Source organism: Alternaria hordeiaustralica, assembly GCF_023758085.1.
Source record: "Alternaria hordeiaustralica strain BMP 2776 chromosome Unknown scaffold_13, whole genome shotgun sequence".
In the NCBI taxonomy this organism is placed as follows: domain Eukaryota; kingdom Fungi; phylum Ascomycota; class Dothideomycetes; order Pleosporales; family Pleosporaceae; genus Alternaria; species Alternaria hordeiaustralica.
Genome location: NW_026056785.1, coordinates 831757 through 857237, shown reverse-complemented (window position 1 = coordinate 857237; position 25481 = coordinate 831757). Strand labels below are relative to the sequence as shown.

At 53.2% G+C, this 25481-nt stretch overlaps 10 protein-coding genes across 10 annotated transcripts; 5 read left to right on the top strand and 5 right to left on the bottom strand.

Moving 5' to 3' along the window:
* Positions 1–83: 83 nt before the first annotated feature.
* Positions 84–1653, bottom strand: J4E84_006831 (uncharacterized protein; the record flags this gene model as incomplete). The annotated part of the gene is made up of 2 exons (XM_049389418.1): positions 84–1521; positions 1649–1653. The coding sequence occupies 2 exons, from the start codon at positions 1651–1653 to the stop codon at positions 84–86; spliced, it is 1443 nt and encodes a 480-aa protein (XP_049243127.1).
* Positions 1654–2283: 630 nt separating this feature from the next.
* Positions 2284–2634, top strand: J4E84_006830 (uncharacterized protein; the record flags this gene model as incomplete). Its single annotated transcript, XM_049389417.1, has 1 exon — positions 2284–2634. One exon carries the CDS (start codon positions 2284–2286, stop codon positions 2632–2634), a length of 351 nt encoding a protein of 116 aa, XP_049243126.1.
* Positions 2635–2863: 229 nt separating this feature from the next.
* Positions 2864–3426, bottom strand: J4E84_006829 (uncharacterized protein; the record flags this gene model as incomplete). Its single annotated transcript, XM_049389416.1, has 2 exons — positions 2864–3295; positions 3355–3426. The coding sequence occupies 2 exons, from the start codon at positions 3424–3426 to the stop codon at positions 2864–2866; spliced, it is 504 nt and encodes a 167-aa protein (XP_049243125.1).
* Positions 3427–4242: 816 nt separating this feature from the next.
* J4E84_006828 (uncharacterized protein) lies at positions 4243–5547 on the top strand (the record flags this gene model as incomplete). Its single annotated transcript, XM_049389415.1, has 3 exons — positions 4243–4250; positions 4307–4315; positions 4440–5547. 3 exons carry the CDS (start codon positions 4243–4245, stop codon positions 5545–5547), a joined length of 1125 nt encoding a protein of 374 aa, XP_049243124.1.
* Positions 5548–15612: 10065 nt separating this feature from the next.
* On the bottom strand, positions 15613–16880 carry J4E84_006827 (uncharacterized protein; the record flags this gene model as incomplete). The annotated part of the gene is made up of 2 exons (XM_049389414.1): positions 15613–16544; positions 16619–16880. The coding sequence occupies 2 exons, from the start codon at positions 16878–16880 to the stop codon at positions 15613–15615; spliced, it is 1194 nt and encodes a 397-aa protein (XP_049243123.1).
* Positions 16881–17121: 241 nt separating this feature from the next.
* Positions 17122–17601, top strand: J4E84_006826 (uncharacterized protein; the record flags this gene model as incomplete). Its single annotated transcript, XM_049389413.1, has 2 exons — positions 17122–17160; positions 17224–17601. 2 exons carry the CDS (start codon positions 17122–17124, stop codon positions 17599–17601), a joined length of 417 nt encoding a protein of 138 aa, XP_049243122.1.
* Positions 17602–17973: 372 nt separating this feature from the next.
* On the bottom strand, positions 17974–18923 carry J4E84_006825 (uncharacterized protein; the record flags this gene model as incomplete). Its single annotated transcript, XM_049389412.1, has 4 exons — positions 17974–18220; positions 18274–18664; positions 18753–18823; positions 18886–18923. The coding sequence occupies 4 exons, from the start codon at positions 18921–18923 to the stop codon at positions 17974–17976; spliced, it is 747 nt and encodes a 248-aa protein (XP_049243121.1).
* A 1366-nt stretch (positions 18924–20289) lies between these two features.
* J4E84_006824 (uncharacterized protein) lies at positions 20290–21822 on the top strand (the record flags this gene model as incomplete). The annotated part of the gene is made up of 1 exon (XM_049389411.1): positions 20290–21822. One exon carries the CDS (start codon positions 20290–20292, stop codon positions 21820–21822), a length of 1533 nt encoding a protein of 510 aa, XP_049243120.1.
* A 334-nt stretch (positions 21823–22156) lies between these two features.
* Positions 22157–23039, bottom strand: J4E84_006823 (uncharacterized protein; the record flags this gene model as incomplete). The annotated part of the gene is made up of 2 exons (XM_049389410.1): positions 22157–22672; positions 22854–23039. 2 exons carry the CDS (start codon positions 23037–23039, stop codon positions 22157–22159), a joined length of 702 nt encoding a protein of 233 aa, XP_049243119.1.
* A 570-nt stretch (positions 23040–23609) lies between these two features.
* On the top strand, positions 23610–25481 carry J4E84_006822 (uncharacterized protein; the record flags this gene model as incomplete). Its single annotated transcript, XM_049389409.1, has 1 exon — positions 23610–25481. The coding sequence occupies one exon, from the start codon at positions 23610–23612 to the stop codon at positions 25479–25481; it is 1872 nt and encodes a 623-aa protein (XP_049243118.1).

The window sequence follows — 25481 nt, the reverse complement described above, 5'->3', positions numbered from 1 at the left end:
TAAGTAGAAGCATCTCTTTCCTATTGTGTTGTATTGAAGCGAGGTGAAAGTGAAGGTGGGATTGTTCCGGTCACTTCGACTACCTACACTTCCGCATACATGCTCTCATCTATCCAGGGTCTAGGTGGACATGTCTTCACCCACTGCCGATGCTGCCGTCTTGTCTCTCCAACGCTGGCGTAGAAGTTGACCCAAAACGCATGCCATGCTGGTTGTTCACCTCGTCTCTCTGCAGTATTGAGATTCCTTTTGATCTCTTCTTCAGAGATGGCGATATTTTTCTGGATGCAGAAGCGCAAGTTCGCCATATCGGCGACCACTTCTCTACTGACATCCATCCACGTCTCATCTGTCGGAGCTGTTGGGTCCACGCCTCGTTCTTGAGCATCCAAGTGATCGTCCAGCGGCATAAGTTCGAATGCGCAACCGGACCAGGGGGCATCGTGGAAGTGCAGATATTTTTCGGGGTCATCTTTAGGAATGTATGATGGTAATACTTCTGCACTGTCACAGGTCAGAACCAGAAAGATGTTGGCCAGAGTAAGTGGCAGATTCGCCAGGTCAAAGGGCCAAGGTGAGACGTAGTCTTCCGTTGCCTCATTCCTCATTCGTTGTATCAGGGCCTTGCGCTGTCGCCGCATTCTGGTCATCAGCTTTTCCTGAGACTTGGGCAGGGGAGGCCACTCTGGCTCTGCGGACGCCGGCTCTTGCAATCGATCCGAACGTACGTATTGCCTGGTCGTTAGGTTGCGTAGTACCCACTCTGTCTCTGTGGAACGCAGATTCGTCCGCCGGAGATCTCGCTCGATCTTCTCCCGATCATCTGGTGGAATCTCCATCTCGTACTTCATCGACTTTAGGTCGCTCGTGTTTGAGTATCGAGATCTGTAGGAAGGAATGAGAGCAACACGCCATGCCATATCTGGCAGGCAGCTGAAGTGTTCCCATGTCCAACCTGTAATCAAACTCTTCCACCGTGGACATGGGCGCCCACTTTGACCAATCACTTCATACGCGATACCATAGTTATGCCCTTGCTCAGCAGTGAAGGCAAGGTTGTAGTCGTGGAAGCCAACCTTCTTGCCTGACCAGTTGGTCTGGTAGTTCCGATGGATGCGCTCCAAGAGCAGTGGCCATAGGCGTGCAGAGGAAAGGCCCAAGAAAACTAGATCGTCCAGGGCGTCATGTTCAGCCTTGTCGTGAAGTTCCTCATCCTTGCGTTTGTCAGGGTTGAGGCTGTCATCCTTGTGAAGCAGCACATAATCGAATATTTCGTCAATGATTTCGTTTGGAAGGCGTTCGAAGAGGTCTCCAGCCGGAGGGTGGTAGTTCTGAATCCGGTCCGCACCTGATCGGGTTTTTGCGAAGGTGTTGTAAAACCAGGTCTCGTCTTTCGGTTCAAATAATTCTTGAAGTTTGCACTGGTATTGGGTGAGCGGTTGGCGTTGGTTGAGCTCTGGGCAGAGGAGCTGGTAAAGACGTGGAAAACGCGAAAATTGAATGAATTTCATGATCTGGAAACTGTCAGTGAATATGACGTGGAAGTTGAGAGATCGCGGCTACCCCTTGTTAATCAATGTTGATGATGCGCCGCAGCACGGACTTAACCTAAAGCGGAAGCAACAGCCCGTGTACCCGCCAAACAGACAACATCAGCCGAGATGTGAGATTCTTGAGAGCAAGAAGGAACAGCCATTCAGCATTGCGGCATTGCTTGATTGACCACCCACTCTCGGGTGCGCTTTCATGAGCTGTGCCCTTCGGAGTTGCGACATGCGACACCACCATCAACATGAGCAACATTCATCTGGCAGCATGGATGCGCCCGGCCTGCAGTCTCGCAGCCAATCTTGAAACGACTTATCGCATTCGTGAATCGTTGCGATGCCGCCAATTCTAGAAGCTGCATCCTTCCCATAATCAAGAGCCCATTTGCGCGCGCGCCCACCGTGCGAGGACCATGGTTTGGTTCCGAGAATATATTTCGCCGCCTTTGAACGTCGGAATGTGACAGACGCATGGTTGCGCGGTGGTGGTTCGACATTCACTACAGCAACTTAGCTGTGAATGAGAGTTGCGAATTGAAGGGACTGCCACCGGCGGGCCAGTACATATACTTTCTGTAATCCGTCAGTAAAGCACCATAACCATTTCCAATACCCAAGTAAACCACTTTTATTGAACGCTCACCACATTCAGATCTTACACTTTCCCTCAACCCTTCGCTCACTCATTCAGATCATCATACCCTCCACGAAGCAGACTAGTCACCAAGTCACCACGATGTCCTCCAGCATCCCCACTACCGCGGTGCAAGGCCCGCCGTCAGACCTCAAGGACTTCCTCAACCAAACCAACAACGCCGGTCTCCATGCATCCGAGTCAAGCGCCAACAGCGAGGACAACTGGGACGTCGTAGACAAAGACGAAGCGCTGCACGAGCAGGACAAGGCCGAGTGGGAAATCGTCGGCAAGACGGCGGCTGAGAAGCAAAAGCAGGAAACGGAGCGCAAGGAGCGGATGGAGAAGGAGAAAGAGGAGCGCAAGGCTGAGAAGCGTAAGGAGAAGCTTAGGGAGCGCATGAAGGGTGTCTCGTACGCTGAGGCTGCTGGTAAGGCTATTAGGAAGTCTTAGTATGGACGGCAGCTGTGAGAAGTTCACGGACGGGCAGGCTGGGAGTGGAATTGGGTATCTTCATTTCGCAGGCTGTGCGCCATATATGCCTTGGCCCTTTATCAATCATTGAACCGCAATCGATATCCCTGAGCCTCGTGGTATCGTGTACGTGCGTCGCGATGTCTTCGTTTGCCTTGGGCGCCCTGCTCGGCGCGTGCGTTATTGTATGGTTGTGATGTAATCCTACTCATTTCTTGCCCTTCTTCTTCTTCTTGCCTCCTGTTCCCGCACTAGCCGCCGGGACGCCGCCCATCTTCACGTCTCCGCCTTCGTCAACCTGTGGTGTGGATGCGGCCTCGCCGCCAGCTGGCATGCTCAGATCGTCCGTTGTCTCCGGCAGCGCTGCCATGTGTCTTCCCAGCCTGCCCAGGTTTCCAATCAATCTTCCGACTTCGGCGCCCTTGTTGGTCTCATATTGTAGGCATGTCCCTGACTCCGGGTCGTACGTCTTCAGCGTGAAGAACACGGTGACTTCCTCGGGATTCTGCGATTGCGGCGGCGGTGATGATGCGCGCGCGGTATCTGTGGGCTTCGATGCTCGCTTCTCCTCGTACTTCTGGCGCTTCTTTATCTTGGAGGCGGTGGGCTTGAGGACCGAGTATTTGGACGTGATGCGTGTCTAGTAGCGAGATTAGAAGGCGGGTCGCGTGCGTGCGTGTGCAGTGGAGCTTGGCATACGGATGTCGGTCGCGCTTTTAGCAGGAGCGACGATTGCTCATACCACTCCTGGCTTGTCGCGAAGTACGGCATGGTGGGTTGGTGGTGTCTGGGGGAGAGGGTGAGAGATGGGATGGTGGATGGTCGGTGCGTGGGTTCGGTATGCGGGCAACTTTTGGCGGGGTCGGCCGGGGAATCGTCGGGCCAGACTAGAATCGCGACTCTACCCAGGTACCACGCGACAGGAACCCAGGATGCAGAAAAGGGCTGACACCAGAACCGACCTATCAGGCAACAGCAGTTTGCTGCTTGCGCCACTACCCGAGAACCTTCCACGGTTTGACTAGTGCTTGAGTCAGAACTCCAGTACTTCACCTTCAGAAATCGAAATCTATTCCATCGACCCCACAACCCCAGACTACTACTCACCACGAAAAGTCTTCGAGCGCCGGGTGTTGGATAGGAAGAGGAGGGATTCGCTAAGTTCTAAGCGAGTGCAGTACTTCACCGGCCCTGCGTGCACTATCAAACTTACCAGACTTACCACAAGAGTGGCACCACCACACCTCATCCAAGGAACAAACTGACGATCTGGAGCCTACGTTATCGCCGGATCTTCCGATCTGGTCGTTCCATCATAGTGTATTCTGCAGGCCTATCCAGGAATTTCTCAGTCCGAGGTGATTATGGCAGAATCTATCACGCAAGACTTCAACCAGATCGATCTTGGTGAAGGGCCAGCTGATGGCAAAATGCCAACCCCAAGAGCCGAGCTCGAAGCTACTATCCAAGAGCTAGTGGCGCGTGGCAACCATCTCAACGACGAAGTAGAGAAGTATATCGCCGCTGTCCTTGAGAAGCAAAAGGTCGGGAAGGTTTACAATCCAGTTGAGTACGTCTATGCGATTGATGATATGGTGATCTACACGAAGGTTCTCTACCTTCCCAGAGTGTACCTCATATGACCCTGGAGGTGTTCGCGGTGGGTTTGCTTTCACATTGACAGTACACAACATAGCGTATACCTCCAGGGGAGGTCCGTCTGAGAAGGGGTGAGCTGCTTCGCGATTAGATCGGCAGCCTCAGTCTATAGCTAACTGTACCAGATATCGAAATCTTCGCAATGACATGCGCAACGAGCTAGCCTTCCTGCAGAAGATCGCGGGGTCGTCAATGGATGAGGAGAAGGCCCGACACTACATCGTGTCTTCGAATCTTCTCTACTATGAGGCACTATGGGGCGCAGCAAAGCGCTCTATGGGAATCCAAAGCTTCCGCAAATACTTCTTCTGGGACCGACACAAAGCACCAGCAGGAAAGAGCACAGCAAAAGGAGTCAGCCTGGCAAAAGGAAGCCAAGCAAAGAACAAGACCTCTGCCCTCGTTGATATCGTTGCAGAAGAGGGCGCAGAGTGGATACGCGTATCAACCGTCTCCGAGAAGCGTATTCTATTCGATCTTGCGAAGTTGGGTTGGGTAAACGACTCGGACTCTGAAGACGATGAAGATATGCCGCCTCCACCGGAAGATGACGATGACGATGAAGACCAAATCGACGTGGTGCGCAACGCGCGAGGTCTTGCAAGAGCTGCGCGTGCAAATCCTATTCGCGGTCGACCGCCCAAGGTACGCTTCGTCCTGACACGGATCTCTGCTGGGAAAACACCAGCTATCGACATGATTATCAACAAGATACGCGCTACGGGTGCGATAGTACAATGCGGAGACGACATACCGCCAGCTCTCTCTATAGACGCTGTTCTACCGCGCCTTCTTATCGATAGGTCCCGGGCCCTTAGCGATACATTAAACATCGACTGCACTATCCTACTAGCCCTCATATCCGATATCTCCCACAAACCATGCCCAGTACTTGACTGGTATCCAGGCGAAGTGCGCGCCCAGATCGAAGAGGAGGCTCAAGAGCATCTTCTACCGACACATCTATACCCTGCCATCGGCGCGCATCCCATGGTGTGCACGCGCGAAGCAGCCGAGCAGATGAACCTGATAGTGCAGACTCTAGCAACTGACACGGAGAAGACAAGAGCGGACCTGCTACTCCGACAAGGAGACTGCGAGTCGTGGTCACAGCAACAACTAGTCGAAGAATGGGTACGTCCTCTCCCATCACCACCAAACAACCCAGCACTAACACCCACCAGGCCGCACTCTCAGACTACCCCCCACCCCCCTCCTTCACCCTCCCCATAACCGTCAAATCCCCCAACGTCTCCACCATCACCGACAACCTACCCCACGCCGCCACCGCCGTCGCCGCCGAACTCGGGCACCTCAACAAGTCCATCTTCCTCTACGGCTGGGCCGCGTGCCTCACCACCCTGAGCGCGAACCGCGGGCGCGCAAAACAGATTGAGCATATTATCAATGAGCATGGGCTTAAGGATGGCGAGGCTGGGCCGCATATCTGGCTGTGTGGGGAGAGCAGGAGTTTGATTGCGAAACATGGGAGGAGGAAGTAGGCTGCACCTCGTACAAGAAGAAGACTGAATAGGTCTAGAGCCTAGATTGATTCTATGTTACCTATCTTGTAGGTTTCTATGTTGGTGTAGGCTGCAGGCCTGTTTAATTTAGCTTTTTGCTTGGTTGACGTGGCTGAGTATTGGGAGTAGGGGTGACGCAGGCGTTTAGGGGCCGAAGCTGGTGACGGGGGATGGAGGAGGACATGGTGATGTGGCAGCGGGGGTTGAAACTCAGGTCCGAAGTGATGATCATAGTGTAAGCTATACTGAATGATCGCAGGCTAGATTGCAGTCACAGGCTTAACCGTGAACTCGCGCTCCTCCCCAAACGTCCCAAACTATAAAGCCAGCGCGGAGTACGTGCCAAGGAGGCATGTTGGCGGGTGTTTGGAACTCTCGAGGCGTATGATCAAGCCAGGCTGCACGCCATTCTTCCAGTGAGTCACCCCTCCGCTCGCGGATGATTTCCTCCGGATTGCACACCGTGCCTGGGTGGAAGTCGCAATGAATGAAAGGGTGGTCACAGTTGGTGACTTGCTCTAGAAGCTCTGGGAAGGTCTCGTATACGTATGCCTTGCGGAGTCTGCGCTGGTGCCAGGTTGGCTGCGGTAGAATATGCCGTGCATAACTTAGATCCAAGGCAGTCTGCCATGCAGCATCTCGCTGGAGGACGTTGAAGACCTGTGTAGTCTCTGCGGGGGCGGAGTCGCATTCAAAAGTTAGCTTGAAAGAGCCCTCGGGCATACCCAGGGAAGGTAATATAGATGCTTCTACCATCCACTTCGCAACTGCTTTTGGGACGTAGCTGGAGCTAAGTCGATCGTCTTCTGAGTATCGCCCGTTCAACTGGTACCGTATCACACTGGTTACGGGGAACGCGTTCTTCCAGAGACTGACGCGCCTATATACGCGCAACTTCGGGTGCTCACGACAGAACGATATCAGTCCCCTGCCATGGCATTCCGGGAACGAAATAGACTCTCGGTCCTCGATGAGTTCAACCTGTCGCACGTGCTCACGTGTCTCGACGCGGAGAGACCGAAGGAAACGTATTGCGCATGCTGCTGCTGACAAGGAGTGTTTCATAGTCCCGACACGATCATGGGTTCTGGTTATGTCGACTAGTTGCTGGAGTTCGCGGTCAAATGTAGCCGCAAGGTCGTGACCGAGTCTGCCCTGGGCGCAATAACCAAACTTTCCCTCCGCACCACGTGGGAGTCTGCCCCTCTCGTTGGGCGTTGACCAGGGTTCGGGATTCACTTTTCGTAGACTTCGGCGCTTGCGTTCGGAACGTTTGCCGCCCAATTTGGGGTGGTGTTTGCGGTCATACAAGAGATTCAGTGTGAAATGAACAAAATCGCGATACGTCGATGGTGGCTCTCCCAAGGTGTTCGGGCGTTCACCTGGCGTTCCTAGTGTCGGCAGGACCCGTGAGAGCTGTGGATATTTGACGGAGACTTCTTTTTGGATCGCTTCAGTTAACAGACGCGGAGCTTGGAGATTGAGTAGGTTGAATTTGAGGGCGTGTAACTCGGAGAGCGCTCGGTGGAATAAAAACGCATGCGTTGGAATAGCATGCGGGCAGGTTGTGCAGAACACGACCTTGTTAAGCCGCAGGGCAAGGCCTCGAAGCTCGAGTGCGGACGCACGACAAGTGTACGTCAATGACAAATCGACAGGGAGTTTGTTGGTTTCGAAACTGTAAATAAGGCCGTCTTCGTTATATAGGTAATGGTGGTAGATGATATCTCGAAGTTCCCTAGGGAGACGAAAGAGTCGGGATTGTAGCTGCGTGCTTGCTGGGGGGCTCGAAGGCAGCATGGTGGAGATTCACGAAACAATCTGTCGACGAGAGGTAGCAGATTCTCACCATTCATGTCTTGGTGAAAGAAATGATGAGATGTGTCGAACGTTGTTGCCGTGATGAAGATATACACATAGCGGGCAAGCGTGACTCATCTCTAATAGAGCCTGTCAAAGCCGCATCCAAAGACGTGAGTCAGGTACTCCGAAAGGGCGTATTGAGGTGTTGACTGCAAGCTGTAGATTACTCTGGTATACCGCGGTAACAGGTGTCTTACGAGTAGAAACAGCAAAGACGAAACCGAATTTGCGCCATTAAACCGAAGAACGTGGTGCGTCTTTGATGAAAACTGGGGTGTGGTCTTAGTTCGGCGTGTATCCTGGCGTTGTCCTCCGTGTGACCGTGTGCTTGCGATAAAAGCGCGGTGGTGCATCCATCTGGTCTCTTCAAAAGTCTGTCTCGACGTGTTCTCATTGAATGTAGGCCATATCTGATTTGTCGGAGTATGCCGTTGTCGAACTTGTGGTCGGCGCGTTGGATGTGGCTGCCTAAGACGCTGTAGTGTGTCGGCGCTGACGTCATCAACGCGTCTCAACGAACCGCATCGCGTCTGTTTCCATCTACCACAACCACGCACCGGACGCGTACTTCCCCGCCCACACCCGTGTTCGATACCACCCGCCTTCTACAACCCTGCGCCTATTTCTGCTGCCTAACGAGCGAGCTATACCTGGTACACGCAACAACTATGGCGCATCGTGGCCCTACCGAGGCCTTCCAATTGTCGCAGCTGGACGAAATTGGGAGGCCACGGTTACATGCCATGTCGGTCTCTGGTTGACCACCGTAGCTTGACCAGATGAGCTCTTCTTCAATTCCACGTGGCCTCAATTTCAGCTACAAGAACACCGGTCTGTCCCTCGTTCATCTGCTACCGACCGCCGCAGAACCTTCACTATGAAGCCATTTCAATCCATCAACCACTCCGACACGCCTGGGCTCGCCGGCTCTCATCTCGAACGTATGAACGATCACGCATCCACACTACCGGCAATACTGCGTCTTCCACGCGAGCTGAGAGACCTCATTTACGAGCATTATGTCCAGGTCGATGGTGGCTATATCCACAACTTCGAGGTACGGAAACGACGATACACATCACGTCAGACATATGCTGACCTCCGTTTCTGCAGACGAACCGACTTCTACAGGCCGACGGTTCTCCCATCTCTACCTGCCTCGCTCTTGCATGCCGCCAGATTGCAGCAGAAATGCGAGGGCTTGCGCTCGGGCAGAATACCATCACCTTCTATACTCACTTCTCAGAGTCTACACGACAGCAAGCTGGTCTATTACACGCAACAATGTATACTATAAGACACTTCAAGAACGCGCTGCTACGACACCTCATACCTCGGCTTCTCTCCAACGACATGGTACAAAGGGCAACTAACGCATACCCGCAGTTCGCTCACGTTTTTGACGATTGGACTCCTCACCGGGATATCCCTGCGTTTTGCAAGAACGGTTTCGATTGCGGAGAAGCACCATCCGTGTGGGAAGATTTCATCAACTATGTATTCAATCTGCTGTCAGAACACCCCGCATGTCACACAGAAGCGGAGTCTATGCCTCGTTTCTAGACCGATAGGGTACCTTGCAACGTGTCAGCTCTGAAAGAGGCCTCTCCAGAACATTGGCTCGTACCAACTCCTGTCGAAGTCAGCAGACTCGCAAGCATCGTGCAGGTCGAACCCGGGACGCCGATGTATCCCCCTGCCTTAGAGTATCGCTACTCGGCGGCGTCTGCAGCCCTGCGCTTTCTCCATGCAATACCGTCTTCGTGCTGTAACGAAGTGCGGAATATTGTACTTCACGAAGACTGCGACTCGATCGCGAACGCGGCGTCTTACGGAAGAGGCTTTATCTCTTTATGTCAATTTAACTAGCGCCTCCGCGTTCAGCGTATTGTGGACATTTGGAGCACCGTATTTCAAGCGCGGCCTGACTCACGGGCCCGCTACATATTACGCAGCGAGTCTCGTCACGGCATTAATAGTATAGAAGACGACTGTCTATTCTTATCAACAATCACTAAGGCAGTAGGGTTATAGATCGCTGAAGCTTAGGTATTGTTGCTGCTCGGGATGCCCTGTAAGTCGTTTAGCGTCCTGTTAGATGGTAGTCTAACGCCTGAACACACCTCTACTGTTTTTAAGATTGTGCAGCGAGACATCGCCTAGCAATTAGCTCTTAATGCTGCATACGCTCGTAGTCTTTTACCTACCTCTTCCTAGTACAAGCGACGAACTCGCGTTGGATATTAGTACGAAGGGCTTTTAGCTGCGATCCGCGATATGTTAACTAACGGTGGGCTAATTAGCTGCAACTTCGACATTGGCTAGTCAGACAACGTGGAATCTCTACTTGCGCTACATCACGGTTGGACACTTAAGCAATGGGTAGATTATTGGGGTATGCACCAGCCGCATAGCTTCCAAACCGAGGACCCGTTGCCTCCGTGGCATGTGCTCAAATGGCTGCGCGTGATGCTGTAGTTGTCGACGAATGATGGTGGACTACTGAACTGGTGGAATTGTCTTCATGGGAAGCCGACGATGAATCTAGTATAGCTTCTACGTCGCACATAATCTGACTGCTGCCCAATTACTTCGAGATATGTTCGCACAACTTGATGAGGTACAATGGCAAGGATAGCAGCCTGATATTGGCACCATAGTACGGGTAGAGGAGCAAAGAATCTCGTGCAGGCGCAAGGGTTTTGTCTTTCCTCAAGTCTGACCCTAGACAAAAAACATTATCAAATACACGAAGCCATGCTCTACCTTGCAGTGTCCTTCGCCCAGTTCTGCTGCCTGGGGCCTCGCGCCTGACGTGATTTGATGCCGTACGACGAGACGCGTCGGCTTGGTAAAGTGCGCGAATCTAGTGAATCAAAGGCAGCGTTATGTGGAGCAAAGACGGCATTCATGACGTTTGAATGCGCAGCGCGGAATCAGAGACGTGTTGCAACGGACAATGCATGTGGTGAGCAGCGAGCATGGAGGGCCCCGGGGTCAACTCCAGGGCTGGTGCCGAATGCACACTAGTACTGATGAGGTAAAGTGTGTCCACATCGGCTCTTATCGTCGCTGCCTCCGCAAAAAGACACCCATCTACCACCAACGAAGCTTCATCCAATACGCGTCGCATTCTGCGTGACCAATGATTCATATATTATTTGCATTGCCTCTGGTCTGACACTATGTAACCCCACGACAAGCCGGCCGGTGAGAAGGCATGTAACCTTGGTACAATCTCGATTGGCAGTCACCCCAAGGGTCCGCAGGTACCACTGTACCGTACCAGATTCGAGCCCTCAGGCAGCAGCCAGCTACAGTCGCATTACTAATGCGGTACAGTCGCGTAGAGAACTGATCTTGCAACTGTGGTCTTCCAGGCTTCGCGCTCGAGCTTCAAATGTCTTCGCGAGATACTTTGGGTGTGTACATTGGTGGGTTGGTAAGTCGATAACGGTGGTTTGTCAGGGCTGTTCGTTGGAATGGTCGTCTCCATACTCACAACTGTGGTCTTCGAAGCGTAAGGAGGGGCTTCCACGGCCTTTGCTACTTATGTGCAGCAAACGCCATGTCCACTTGCTTTAAATTACCCATCCTCATTACCTTCAAGGAATTTACGAATATCCAGCTCACCTATCGGGTCCACGAAGCGATGATCGCTGAATACCTACCTACGCTGATTACGGAGTCTTGGGCCGTCTTTACCAGGGAACTTCTCATTGGGGAATTCGTTTACCTTCTTTTCATAATATTTGTGTTCCCATTGTTCAGAGGAGTCCCTCTTCGTGTTAGGAGATCTCTGTTCACTATTATCAAAAGACGTCTCGTTATTCGCATTCCTTGGGAACCTCTATTCGCTCGCATCAAAGGGCTTTTCTCCAAAACTCCGGCACCTAGAACCATGCGCTGTATGACCATGGCCATGGCCTCCCCCAGTCGCCCAACGCATATGCAACTTCAGTCACCGCTCTTTCGGCTACCGCAGGAACTACGAGATCAGATCTATGGCTATTACCTCCTTTGTAATACGGGCCTGGAATACGACTTCGACAAGAACAAACTGACGCGGGCGGACGGCGAACACATCGATCTATCGCTCACGTACGCGTGTCGTCAGGCCGTAGCCGAACTGCATGGTCTCGCTTTACGACTCAACAATATTACTTTCCGTACCGCAAGGCCGAGCGCGTCAAGCAACAATATAGGGTTGTTTTGCGCTGCTCTAAGAAAGCTGCACAGGAACAAGAACCGTTTACTTGACGAGATAGCGCGGTCTGGCTTGACAGACAAGTCAGAAGCGTTCATCAATCTCGTTTATCCACAATTTGCTCCCCTTCTGCGGGCGTGGAGAAACGACAGCCCGATCATGCCAGTGTTCCACACAAATTACGGTCATGGCGAGCCACCTTCCGTGTATCGCGACTTCGTCAACTTCGCTTTACACGTCCTGAAGGATAGCCCGCACTCCAGCAAGTCATCTGGTCTGCCAAGATTACCGCACCTCGAACCTTGGCAATACCCGGATGATGAGGTGCTCGGGGAGATCGTTAGCATCGTATTCGCTGGAGATAGCTCTGTCTGTATTATGGGACCGGATAGGTGTCTTGTCTCCGCGGCTAGTTGCGCCATCCGGTTCTTAAAGTCTCTCCCAACTTCAATACGCTCTGAACTCAGACAAGTCGACCTGATCGAAGACCGCGAGTCTGTCGCATATCCAGAATGCCATGTAAGAGGTCTGATTCCGTTCTGTCAGGAGAACGAGAAACTGCGGATTCACCGACGCGTCGATCTGTGGTGGAATTTACTTTGGGGGTTTCATGGGGGCATACATATGATGTGTTCAAGCGCTGTAGTGAACACTGTTGCCGAATGGATGGTCGAAGCGATGGCATTACCTCTTCTAGGCATGCCTAGCAGGGCCTTCAAGATAACTTTCGAAGACAGCGAATCCGCGCCAGACCAAGTCTGTTGGATCTTCGATGTCTTACAGCGACACGTAGCATGGCAAGTCGCTTTAGACTTGAGCTTCGAGCGCCAAGGCTCACCCACCCCTACCTGGAATGATCGCAGGCTGTGTGCTGCAGCCGACTACGACGCACTTCCACAGATCTTGCAGAATATCAGCAGTCACGATTCGTTCATACATTACGACGCTTTACCGGGAAGTACATACGACCCCGCAAGAATCATCGATCAGTTCGAGGGAGAGTCGGTCACTGAATGGCAGGAGTATCGGCGGAAGCACTATGTGGCAAGCTTCATCGGCTTTCCGAAGAATAAACCACGGTGGTGTCGCTAACGCTGCTATCTATACGAAGACTTAGAGCGATGAAGAACGTGGATGCGATGACAACGCATTACTGCCTCACACCTAACGGGATTCTGACTGCTTGAACGATCGCGTGAGCACCCAGCCTTTCGATAATGTTAGTTAGCTTTATCGTCTTCGCGACAAAGAATAGCCTCAACTCTCTGCGATACAATATAATCGCTCATCACCGTTAGCATGTTCAGTGTACAAATATCACACGTGCCGATCAATGCATGCATAAGCAAGATGAGATAGAAGCTCGGTGTTGTGGATGTACATTGCTATCTTTGCCCCTATAAGCTATCAATGCACCAGGCGATCATAACCCTCATTACATGCTAACTAGGTAGCTGTGAAGCCATAGAGTTTATAAGAGACTAAGCAGAGCACAAATATCAACGTATCTACCTTCGTTCTCTTGATGCTGACTAGAATGCGCGTTTGGTGAAGAGACTACGCACATCGCAAAGATACTCATCAGGATCGTCTTCCACCCGGTCCGGCATCCTCCACTCCCAACGCCGATCGTAAAACACAACACGATGATCCCATATCCCCAGTCTACGCTTCAAGTTCGCCAAATGTCGCTCACGATTCTGATGCTCCTCCGCAAATTCGGGATCGTTCATATGGGCTTCCACCATGGGCCGCACAACGCGTACTTGGACAAAAGGCTTGACACGCAGGAGCCCCGATAGATATTTCCAAATCTCTTCTCGTCCCCTAGAATCCATTGTGTGTGGCCAGGGTACGTAGTCTCCGGCATCGTTGCAGTATTCCCAGTCATGCGGAAGCACTATAGTCAACACACGGAGTTGAGGTAGTGATTCGAGGAGGTTGAAGAGTGGTTTGCATAACTCTGCCCAAGTCATCTCGCGGCGTTGGGCTTCGGAAAGCGGAGGGGACTGCGGGTTTATCATTTGATAGTTGATATACCAGTTGTACGAATCCTCAGAGTCAATTTGCATGGAGTCGACTTCGAGCTTAAGCTCATACTCGATTATCCGGTCTCCACTACCGACGAACGGCGAGTTCATGGCCAGGTTTCGTAACCACATGCGATGCTCTGGCCCGATGTGGGTGAGGAACTTGAGCAGCTCGAGGTGTTGGTACTTGCCGGCGAAGCGGAATTCATTCTCGCCGTAGAGTACCTCCGCGCACTCATCGTGCATCGCCTTGCATGTACGGAGGAGACTGAACGCAAGTCTCGTGCTGCGATTAGAACTGAAGAAGACCATATCTGAAAGATGTTCTCCATAAGGCTGGATTGGCTTGTATGCAATCAGGCAGTAGCGGTAGATCTCGACGCGTAGTTCGGTTGGAAGTTTAAGGAACGGAAACGGTGGACCGGCCTGCATTCATCAGCACACAACCTTTGTACTGGCGTCTGTTATACTTACAAGCTTACGCAGGCTCTTCTTATGATCGAATAGCGCCCGATTCGATTTGTACGGTTCCAGTTCCTCGGGTGTGAACAAAGGCTCTGGTGCGAAGATCGGTTGCAACTCGCCATGTCCATCTTCTTGCCAGTCCACAGGCTTGTTCTTGATAACACGTTTGGGCTTGAGGATAAGGTCATCGTGCTTGCTAGCACGAGCTAAACGTCGTCGTGGCGCCATGCTGCAGACCCAACGGTGGTTGAGTGCACCAGGGGTAGTGGACTAAGAGGGAAAGGGTGCATAGCAGACTGATATAGCTACTAGGCGATATACTTAATAGGCGCCACCCCTAGTCCGTGCACCCTTCGCCTAAGCGGAGGAACTAGAATCATAAGGCCTCGTAGACAATGAAACAATCGTGGTGTAGAAAAAGGGACTAGTATGCGGATACAATAGCATGCATGTATCGAGTCGATCTCTCTAGGGCGGATTCGAACATCCATACTTCTGTATGCAGGTCGGGGAATCAATTGCGAGCCTCTCGATCAAAATATCTGGAACAGTCGCCCAAATCTTGCGCCTCTACTCCAAGTGAGCTCGACACCCGATGATTCGTAACACATCACCACATGTAGCCAGCCACACACCTCGATGTAACGTAGCAAAAAGATGCTTTTCAATACCTAACACATCACAGTAAGATCACCAAGCGAGGATGCGAACTCCTTACCTGTTAACCTTACCTTGACGTCTCTGCACTACTAGGAACCATCATGCTTGTAACTTACATTAATACCTACCCAGGCAAACCCGCGAGCAAGGAAGATAATTTGGAACGAAAGAAAGAAAAGCTAATAAAACATGCGGGAGAAAGTTCACCTTGCCCTACCCATTCCGGCCTACCAAACCTGTGCGAAACCTGGGAGTGATGAAGATCGTGACTGTAGTCGACTGAAGGATGACGCTGTACCTTGTCCCTACCGAAGAGTCGAGATCGAGACGTGAAGTGCTAGTCGCCGAGAATGTGATGACCGATCGAAAGCCTAGAGGAGACACGTCGACAACCCTTACCATCCTGACCTGTAACGCAGTGTTGAATGGTCGAACGTCAAGAGCAGAACAAATTCGATCTTACCCTCAGAGCCGAGAAAGGGTGAGGCGAAGAAAGGGGAGGTAACCTTTGACAAACCCTTGCAGAAGATACGTGAGCCATCGAGCGGGCCTAGTATCTGCGGCGCTGGCTTCGGTCGTCGTAGCTGTCGCCTTCGTAGCCGCGCTTCCTCGAGCCGTCGTCTCGGCCTCCACCACCGTACCCACCGTCGCGGTCGCGGTATCGATCTCTGCTGCCGAGCGGTTCGTTGTTAGCGCCGCTGGATCCTCGGTCGTAGCCACCACCACCGCCGCCGCGTCGGTCTTCGTATCGTCCTCCGCCTCCACCGCGGTCGCCTCCGAATCCACTTCCGCCTCCTCGGTCGCCGCCAAAGCCACCACCTCGTGGACCACGGGGGCCAGCAGGGGCGCCATCGGGAGGTCCATAGCCGTTGGACTGGTAGCCGATACCTCCGCGACCACCACCAAAGTCGCCTCGACCGCGGCCACCGAAACCTCCTCGTCCGCCGCCGAAGCCTCCTCGGTCACCCCCGAATCCGCCGCCAAAACCGCCACGGCCACCACCTCGTCCGCCGAAACCTCCACCGAAGCCACCGCCGCGGGCTCCGAAGCCACCAGGGCCGGCTGGAGGTCCTCCGAATTGGCTGCCTCCTCCGCTTGGTCCGCGAGCAGAGGGGCCCTTGGTGTAGCCTCGTCCACCGAGACCGCCACCGAAGCGACGCGGGCGCCATCCAGAGACTGTACGGCCGCGCTCGACATCCACAAGCACGCGTCGATCCTTGATCTTGATGCCATCTGTCTCCTTGTATGCAGCCTTCATGTCCTTTTCGCGCTCGAAGACAATAAAAGCGTAACCGCGCTTTCGCTTCTTGGGCGGCGCGTCGGCGGGTTGGGTGACGTCTTCAACGATCCGAATGCGCTCGATGGGACCGTAGCGGCCGAATTCGCGCTCGAGGTCATCGGAGGTGACGCCATAGGATAGGCGAGAAACGAAGAGCGTCTTGAAGGCGTCGCCCTGTACTTTGGGATCTTCGACGGGTTTGTCTAGATAATGTTAGTGCGTGATGCAAATAACAATTGCGCAAGTGATAGCGTAAGCGCGCGCGGTGATGTCGTACAATCCTTGACCCCTTCGGTAAGCAGATACTCCTGTTTCTCCTTCTTTTCGAGCTTCTTGCGATCGCGCTTCTGCAGCCAGCTGTCGGTGGGGACGTAGCCGTCGTTGTCTTTGTACTCCCTCAGCGCCTCCATGTACTGGCCAATGCCGCCAATCTTGGGCGTGCAGCGCTTCTCAGGCGCGTGGTCGGAAGGCTCGACCCATCGCAGCGGCGGCCGCGGGGCGAACAGGTTCAGCAGCATCGGGGGGAGTAGATGCGTCATATTTGCGAGTTTGTTTCTGGAATGCGCTCCAGACGGCGATGTGGAATAGTTGGAATATGAGGAGTGGAGGGCGCGACGATGAAAGTCGATGTTTGGGAGTTGGGGCGTTCGAGGAAGCTGCGACGCGGAGTTCGCACTAGCGCAAACCTAGGCTGCGACCGCCGCACGTGAGATCCGGGCCCGACTCTGGACTTTGAGATTGGTGAAAGCACCGCTGTCACCACCGCAATTGCCCGCCAACATGCCTCTCTCGGCTATCAAGACGGTCGCAAAGGCTCAGGTATGTTTTCGCGGGTTCATCCGTTCCCGCATTTGTCATCCTCGATGCTAATTACGACCGCAGAACGGCGTAGGAGCCTTTGTCCTGCCCTGCAAGTCCATCACCTTCCACTACTGCAACTGGTGGGGGTCGTCGAAGGGCATGAACGCCTTTCTCAAATCCTCTCTCCCCGCCTTCGCCAAGCGCAACCCCCAGATCGAAATCTCCGTCAGCCCACGGCCACGCCACCACCCCGTTATTATCGCAAACTACATCAACGGTGCTCAACGGTCAATATGTGTGAGGAACCTGCAGAATGAGGGTGTGAGGGAAAAGGCAGAGATGTTAAGGAACAGCACAGGAGAGAAGAACAGGAGGCTGGATGGACGACCAGTAAAGAGTCTGAACGAGAACGTTAGGGGCATCTGGAGTCCGTTCCACGGCAGCAAAGTCACTTTATGAAGAACGGAAGACGTGTGAAGACGAATACTATACGCAAAGATATCCAGCGAGAATCAGGGCAAGGCGTGGTGCCTATCGGCCAAAGCTCTGCTTCTGTGACGCCAATGCAGAAGGACCCGACATTTTTCAGGCCTGCCCAAGAATATGGTAGCGGTACATACTGGTTGAAAAGGCATAAACACTGTACCAACAATGTATCAAGAATAAAACAATCACGAAATCTTCAGAGCCCATACAGATGATCTCAATTGACGTTCATTTTGCTGAATCTACATAGGTCCTAGCCAAGTCTTCTTTTATTTCATAAGATCATAACCATTAGCTGCCGAAGCACGCTCCAATCAACTATAGACGAGCATCGCTTCGAGGCATTCATGCCTGGTTGGCGTTGATGATGTCAACGAAGGCAGGCTTCAAGCTAGCACCACCGACAAGGAAACCGTCAATGTCGGCCTGCTTGGCGAGCTCCGCGCAGTTCTTCTCCGAGACACTGCCACCGTACAGGATACGGGTCTTCTCGGCAGCCTCGGCAGAGACCTCCTTCTTGAGCCACTCACGGAGAGCGGCGTGGACATCTTGTGCTTGCTCGGTGGTAGCGACCTTGCCGGTACCGATGGCCCTGTTCTACGTTAGTGATTGAGCATGAAAATTATCTTTATAAGCTTGACGCACCAGATGGGCTCGTAGGCAACGACAATCTTGCTCCAGTCCTTGACCTTGTCCGCGACAGCCTTGAGCTGCTTGGTGACAACGTTGACGGTCTCACCCGCCTCGCGCTGCTCCAGGCTCTCACCGCAGCACAGAATTACACTGAGACCGTTGTCGATGGCAGTCTTTGTCTTGCTGGCGACGAAGTCGTCAGTCTCTTGTAGGATCTGGCGACGCTCCGAGTGACCAAGGATAGCCCAGGTGATGCCGCTGTCCTTGAGTTGTTGAGCCGAGATCTCGCCGGTGAAGGCACCGTTAGGCTTGTCGAAGACGTTTTGCGCCGCGACCTCGATGCCCTTGCGGAGGTGCTCGCGTGCGAGGAGGAGGTAGAGCGCTGGTGGTGCGATGACGACCTCTGGTCTTGGTGTCAGTCTTTCGTCATCCTGATGGTGTGATGGAGTTTTGCCCTTTTCTCGGATCGCTAGAAATATGTTTCGACGTACCTGTGTTCTGGTCGAGCTGGGCCTTGTTGAGGTTCTCGACGAGCGACTTGATGGTCTGAATGTCGCCATTCCTTTAGACTTGTCAGCTTCTCTTCATCTTCTCCAAGCACTCACAGCTTGTGAAAGTACCCACATCTTGTAGTTGCCGCCGACGAAGAATTGACGAGCCATGTTTGCGGTTGGATTGGTTGTGTTTGCGTGAAAAGATGTTACGTTAGGGTATAAGGGTGTGGGATTGTGATTGAGTGTTGTGAATGAGGAAGGCACGGAATGTTGTTGTTGTTGAGCAGGAGCAGCACTTCTTACAGCTTAGTGGGGTGACGCGGGGCTAGTGACGTCTGAGGTCTCTGAGCTGTGCATTACAGTAAGAGGACCCGGCAAAACTCGGGCTTGAGCGAAGCATCGCTGAAAAACAATGGGGACGGGGATCCAATAGGAAATCTCTTCAGCGAATTGGCAAGTGTCGCGACGTTTCATTATACATCCTGTGGGACCCGATGCCAGGCAGCTACGGAAGCCATGCCGTTGCATTGCGGCATTTCCATCTAACGATGTATGCTTCACATCTATATGTGTCGTGAAGAAAAAGACGGATTACAGTATTCATCACCTACTTGGTGTTTCCGACTGGACGAAGCGATGACGAAAGAGTGGGGTCACCCACTTGATCATCCCGCAGCGCTTCTTAGCTTTCAGCCTCACAGCCGGCCGAAATCCTTCACATGCACGGCCTTAGCACCGCATTCCACCACACGACATTGCCGGTACCCTAATGTCATCCGAAACGCAAGACTCTCCGACTGTTCACGGCTTGTCGGTTACACCGCTAACGCAATGCTCCCATTGGCACTCCCCGCTTGACATCATCGCCATCAAGCATTTCTGCTGCCAGAAGTTCTACGCATGCATCAGCTGTCACGATGCATGCGAGTCTCACAAGTCTGGAGTTTGGCCCTTGGAACAAAGAGATGAGGGCGCAGTGCTTTGCGGACAGTGCAAGCATGTGCTGACCGTCACCGAATACATGGCCAGCGGAAGCACATGCACGCAGTGCGGTAGCGCATTCAATCCTGGGTGTAAGAACCACTGGGAATTGTACTTTGCGCTCAACGGGTAGTTGCCTTCAGGTCTTCAACAACCGAATGCAGAAGCGGGTAAATTCCACGCAACAGCCAAAATCAATGTGCGGATCATGGCGCCTTGTCTTTGGAGACGTGGCGGCCGCCGTTTCTTCATCAATGCGTCTCCAATCTGGACAATACTTAACCCCTATGGCGACAAATTGCGACGTACCAACTCACACCGCGACGACATTAGATTATCTTATGCCATAATGGACATGATGAGCGATCACAGTTCCGCCTTTCCTTTTCAGGTGCCCATCATCAGGGTGACAGATACTGATGCAAGCTCATCGGAGCAGCTCCCGATTCTTCAGCAACGTACTCTATTTCTTGAGTCAAATCCCTGGCTCAGCGACGAAGCTCTGCCCGACCCGAGATCGAACAATCCGCGTCATCCTTCTGAGACATCTCCGATGACGCCCCAGGCGGGATCAAGAACACATCCTGAATCGGCACTCCTAGGTCTCCCCCGCGAGATTCAGGATATGATCTACGAACGATACGTACCAGACATAGACGGCTTCGTATACGATCCGAAGACCCACAGCTTCATGACTACGAACGGCGAGCCTGTCAACATCCCACTTGCGTACACCTGCCGCACCATCTACGATGAACTATGGAAGCATGTCTGCGAGGTCAAAAGCATCATTTTCTACACAGCCTTCTCAGAGGAAACACGCCAAGATGCTGGCCTATGGCACGCTGGTATTCACAAGCTCGATCTTTACAAGGACCACTTGGTAGATGTGATGGCTCGCCAATTCTTGACAAAGAAGCTGGAAGAGGAGATAGCGTCCCGGTACCCACAGTTCAAGACAATTCTCGCCAATTGGCGATCGAAATGCGAGGTCACGATGAACTCCAAGGGCCACGAATGGGGAGAAACACCATCCATCTACCGCGACTTCATCTGCCATACCTTGAGGACCATATCAAAGGACCCAGAATTTGTTCGAACAGGCCAAAAATGGGTGAATAGTTTGTGGGTTCCACCACACAAATACACTGTCTTTCGCAACATCTTCGAACTCATCAGCTTGTATCCTGAGCCGTGGAAACTACCCAGCAAGAAGGAGATCAGCCGTCTGGAAAAGGTTTCCGGGGTGACTCCGGAATTATCTGCCGTGGTTGCAAATGAGCCTCGTTTCTACCACGACGATGCGAACTACGGGTACTCCGCTGCCTCTGTTGCCATCAAGTTTCTAGAGGACCCTCCAATGATGGTGCGCAAGCACATCCGAAACATCCGGAACATCAAACTGATGGAAGACCGGGAGTCGATTGCGCATCCGGAATGCCACATTCGGGGCCTTATCCCTCACCTGCGCGAGATGCCCAGCCTACGCGTTGAGCGACATGTCAATCTTTGGATGACTGCGTATTCTTTCAACAACCCCGGATGGGACCAAGTGCCTTTTTCTCGTTCGGGTACCATATTCAGTCGAAGTTACACAAGTCTAAAGTTCGCAACGAAAGCAATCGCGCGCTGGATGACTGAGGCAAACGCCTTGAAGTCCCTGGGTATGCCATCCGGCGCCTTTACGCTGCTGTTTGACGGCAATCCTTACCCCGAGTTGGCACACCACGTCTTCCGAACCATCTTCCAAAGAGATACCGCTTGGCAAATCGCCCTGGATATGAGTTACGGATCCGAGGACGGTCTTCCCCAATCTTCATGGTTACACCGGCGGCGTCGTCTTGGCTACATGTACGAAAAAACGCCATCGCTGGTACGCGATATGAACCTTGGAGTCGGAATCATACACTGCAATTTCGATATTGGGCATGAGCATGATGCCGAGGCTATTGTCTTGGAATGTCAGCATATGGACATTACGGGGTGGATGAAGAAGTGGGGCGAACACCAGATTAGTTGGTATGACGTGGAATTGCTGCTGCCCAACTTGCGTGCCCTGAGAGAAAAGCACTTGATCCCAACTTGATCACACCGCTGTTTAGATGTTTGTCGCATTCGTGACATACGTCAGCGCATGGGAATTAAGGGCTGGATGGAGCGGTGGTATGATCAACAGAATCATTGACAGTCAGGTAGTCATCAGCCCTGTCCCATCTTCAATGTCTTTGGAAGAACGACATGTCTTTGGTCGTGCTTCCAAAGACATTGAAGATGGGACAGGGCTGATGACTACCTGCCTGACCTTGAGAGTAAATCACTTGATCCTGACTTCATCACGACGTTATTCAGACCTCGATAGAAATCATGACATACGTGCCTCATATTTCACATTCAATCATGATTCATATCCCCTTATTTACTTATTTTCCCAACGTCAAAAACAGCCTGTCGCCAATATCGCCCAGCCCAGGCTTGATCATGCCCTTCTCATCAACCCCCTTATCGCACCCACCAACCCACACCTCAACGCCCTCCTCCCACTCTCCACACGCCTTCTGCAGCCCCTCCTCCGTCGCCAGAATAGCCACGACGATAATCCGCTTCACACCCCAATCTTTCAGGGTGTCAATAGCCGCCTGTGCCGTCGCACCCGTCGCAATGATGGGGTCTACGATAATCGCAAGCTCTGGTTGGGGCTTCGTTGAGCCAGCTGCGTGCGGGGTGTGGTAGGGCAGGTTGTTGTAGTATTCTACGGGTTGTAAGGTGGACTTCTCGCGGTAGAGACCGAGGTGGTGGACGGGCACGGGCATGGGGAGCAGGGAGGAGAGCGCGGGGACCATGGAGAGGCCGGAGCGGAGGATTGGGACGAGCGATATGGAGGTCGGTGAGGGGGAGGTGGTGGTTGTGGTGTATTCGTAGCCGAGCGGGGATTTGTCCTAGAGACGGCATGTTAGCAGGTGGTGTGGCATGGTATAGCATAGCATTGCTGCTATGGTTGTTGGCTGGGTGATTTGGGGATATGGGAATCCTTCTATAAGTATATGTCGTGGAATACACCCCACTTTGTGACATGATGTGACCGGGTGAATGTAAATGTGATGGAATGGGTGAACGTACCGTGCCTGCCTCTTGTGCCTTTAGGCCAGCGGCCAGAGCCTCATAGCCGACCATGAGAGCGAGTTCATGCACCAGGGTCTGCGCATCTTTGGACCCTGTGCTCGCGGATCGGAGCTGTGAGAGCTTCGCCTGGAGACATGGGTGTGTTGAGACGTGGGCGTTCTTGGGGAGGTTGATGCCAGACATGGTGGTTTCGCAGTGTAATTACGTAGAGAAGATACAGTAGTATTGCAGGTCTTGGTATTCTGGAATATATAGTCGGTGTTCAACTTGACACCTACTGTCCATTCAAGAAGGTGCATGAGACAAGCGCGTGGTCACGCCTAGCTCCCCACATGCCGGCGATAACAGATGCCATGGCGTCGGGCGCCTCCGTGACACGAAACCTTGTCACGCCTCGGCAGGTGCAGTGCCGCTAGACTGGGGAGCCCCTGCCAATCGGAGAAAAAGGAAGCGCGCGCCATTCGTCCCATTATGTGCATAAGCAAAGGTTACTGAGATTTGACCTTTTCTTATTTGGCGCAGGAGGGAGGAGAGACGCGAAGGAGGGCTGATATACGTGTGCTGTCTTATTCTCGGGCATCGCCACTTTTGTCCCGGCATCATAGAAAGCAGCATGGCGCGTTACTCCAAGTTGCACACGGCGTCTTGAGCTGGAAATTATACACTACAAAGTTACGGGCGACTGCTCATCTTGGGACCCGCACGTCATTGCACATCGACGCTGCATGCACAAACGGGACCAGGACGGCAGCTATGGCCAACGCTGCTCTCGACGACGACGATGTCCCCACCAAGCGCGAGTCGCATTTCAACAACCAGCGCTCGTCGCTGCGTTCTTCCACCCTCTCCGAAGAGTCAGCGCACCGCCCGGAACCGCGATCTCGAACCCGCAGCGACCTGCGCCGCCTGCACGACTTCAACCTCGATCTCGAGAGAGTCCACTCGGAGCACGCGGATAGCGAGCCATTGCCCTCGCCTACCTCGACCGCCTCGCCCGCACCCAATGTGCCGTATACGCGACAGCGGAATCACTCGTACAGCAGCGTGAAGCGGTGGGACAAAAACGCCGGAAAGCACCGTTCGCTCAGCACAGTTTCCTCACGCGCCGGCGAGAGCAAGCACGACGACGACCTCCTGGGAGCAGAATCGTGGCTCCATCTCTACAACGACAACGCGCATTCGCCCAACCTTCCCACGCCATTGCGCACACCCAGAACGCGCGCGCAGAGTAGGGCGTCGCAGAGAGAGAATGCAGGTGGTGGTAGTCCGGCATCTCAAACACATCCACACCGATCGAGAAGACCCTCTTTTCCACTCGGACGAGTAGCGCCCGGTGCTGCATCAGGGTCTCAGCTGGACATTACGGCCCTGCCCAGCATGTCGCCTGTCCAAGAAGACGGCCACGACCACACCCACCGCTACGACGATCACCACACCGACGCAGAGCACTACCTGCGCTCCAAGCGCACCCCTGGGCAGCAAAAAGCATCAAGATGTGCCACGGAGCTGTACACCATCTCCTACCTCATCTTCTTCTCCATATGGGGCACGCTAGCCCGTCTGGGTCTACAGGCCCTGACATTTTACCCCGGCGCGCCAGTCATCTTCTCTGAGCTCTGGGCCAATGTCGCCGGCACATTCATAATGGGCTTCCTATCTGAAGACCGCCGTATCTTCGCTGCCGAATGGGGGAGTCGCAGTAATAGTAATGATGGTGAAGAGAAACTGCCTGAGCCAACCGATTATCCCGCCAATGATATTGAACACTCGCAACACAAGGCGCGGCATGGGAAGATTAAGAAGACGATACCGATGTATATTGGTCTTGCGACAGGGTTCTGTGGCTCTTTTACCAGTTTCTCGAGTTTCATGCGCGACATCTTCCTCGCGCTGTCGAATGATCTCAAAAGTCCCATCAACCATCCCTATCCCGCGGATACATCCACACCATCTGTGACCACCACAGTCCCGCGAAACGGCGGATACTCCGTCATGGCCATCCTCGCCACCATCATAATAACAATAGCAACATGTTACTGCGCCCTCCACATCGGCGCACACCTCGCTCTCGCCCTCGACCGCTTCACACCCAGCCTACCCTTCCGCTTCACCCGCCGGGTCTGCGATCCCATTTTCGTCATCCTGGGCTGGGGCGTATGGTTCGGCGCAATCATCACGGTGTGTCTGCCTCCCTATTCAACATGGCGCTCCCAAGCCCTCTTCGCATGCGTCTTCGCCCCCGCAGGCTGTCTCCTGCGCTACTACATCTCCCTCTTCTTGAACCCTATCGCGCCCTCCTTCCCGCTCGGCACCTTCACCGTCAATATCTTCGGTACTGCGGTCCTGGGAATGGCGTACGACCTCCAACACGTGCCCCTCAGCAGTACAGGCCTGGTTGGAGGTAGTGTGGTTGGCTGTGCGGTTCTGCAAGGAATACAAGATGGGTTCTGTGGCTGTTTGACGACGGTTAGTACGTGGATTGTGGAGATTGATACGGCGAAGAGGAGGAGGAGTGCGTATGTTTATGCGGGGGCGAGTGTGGGTGCGGGGCTGGGGTTGTTGGTTGTGGTTATGGGGAGTGTAAGGTGGACGGTGGGTTGGGAGGAGATGTTGTGTGTGACGTGA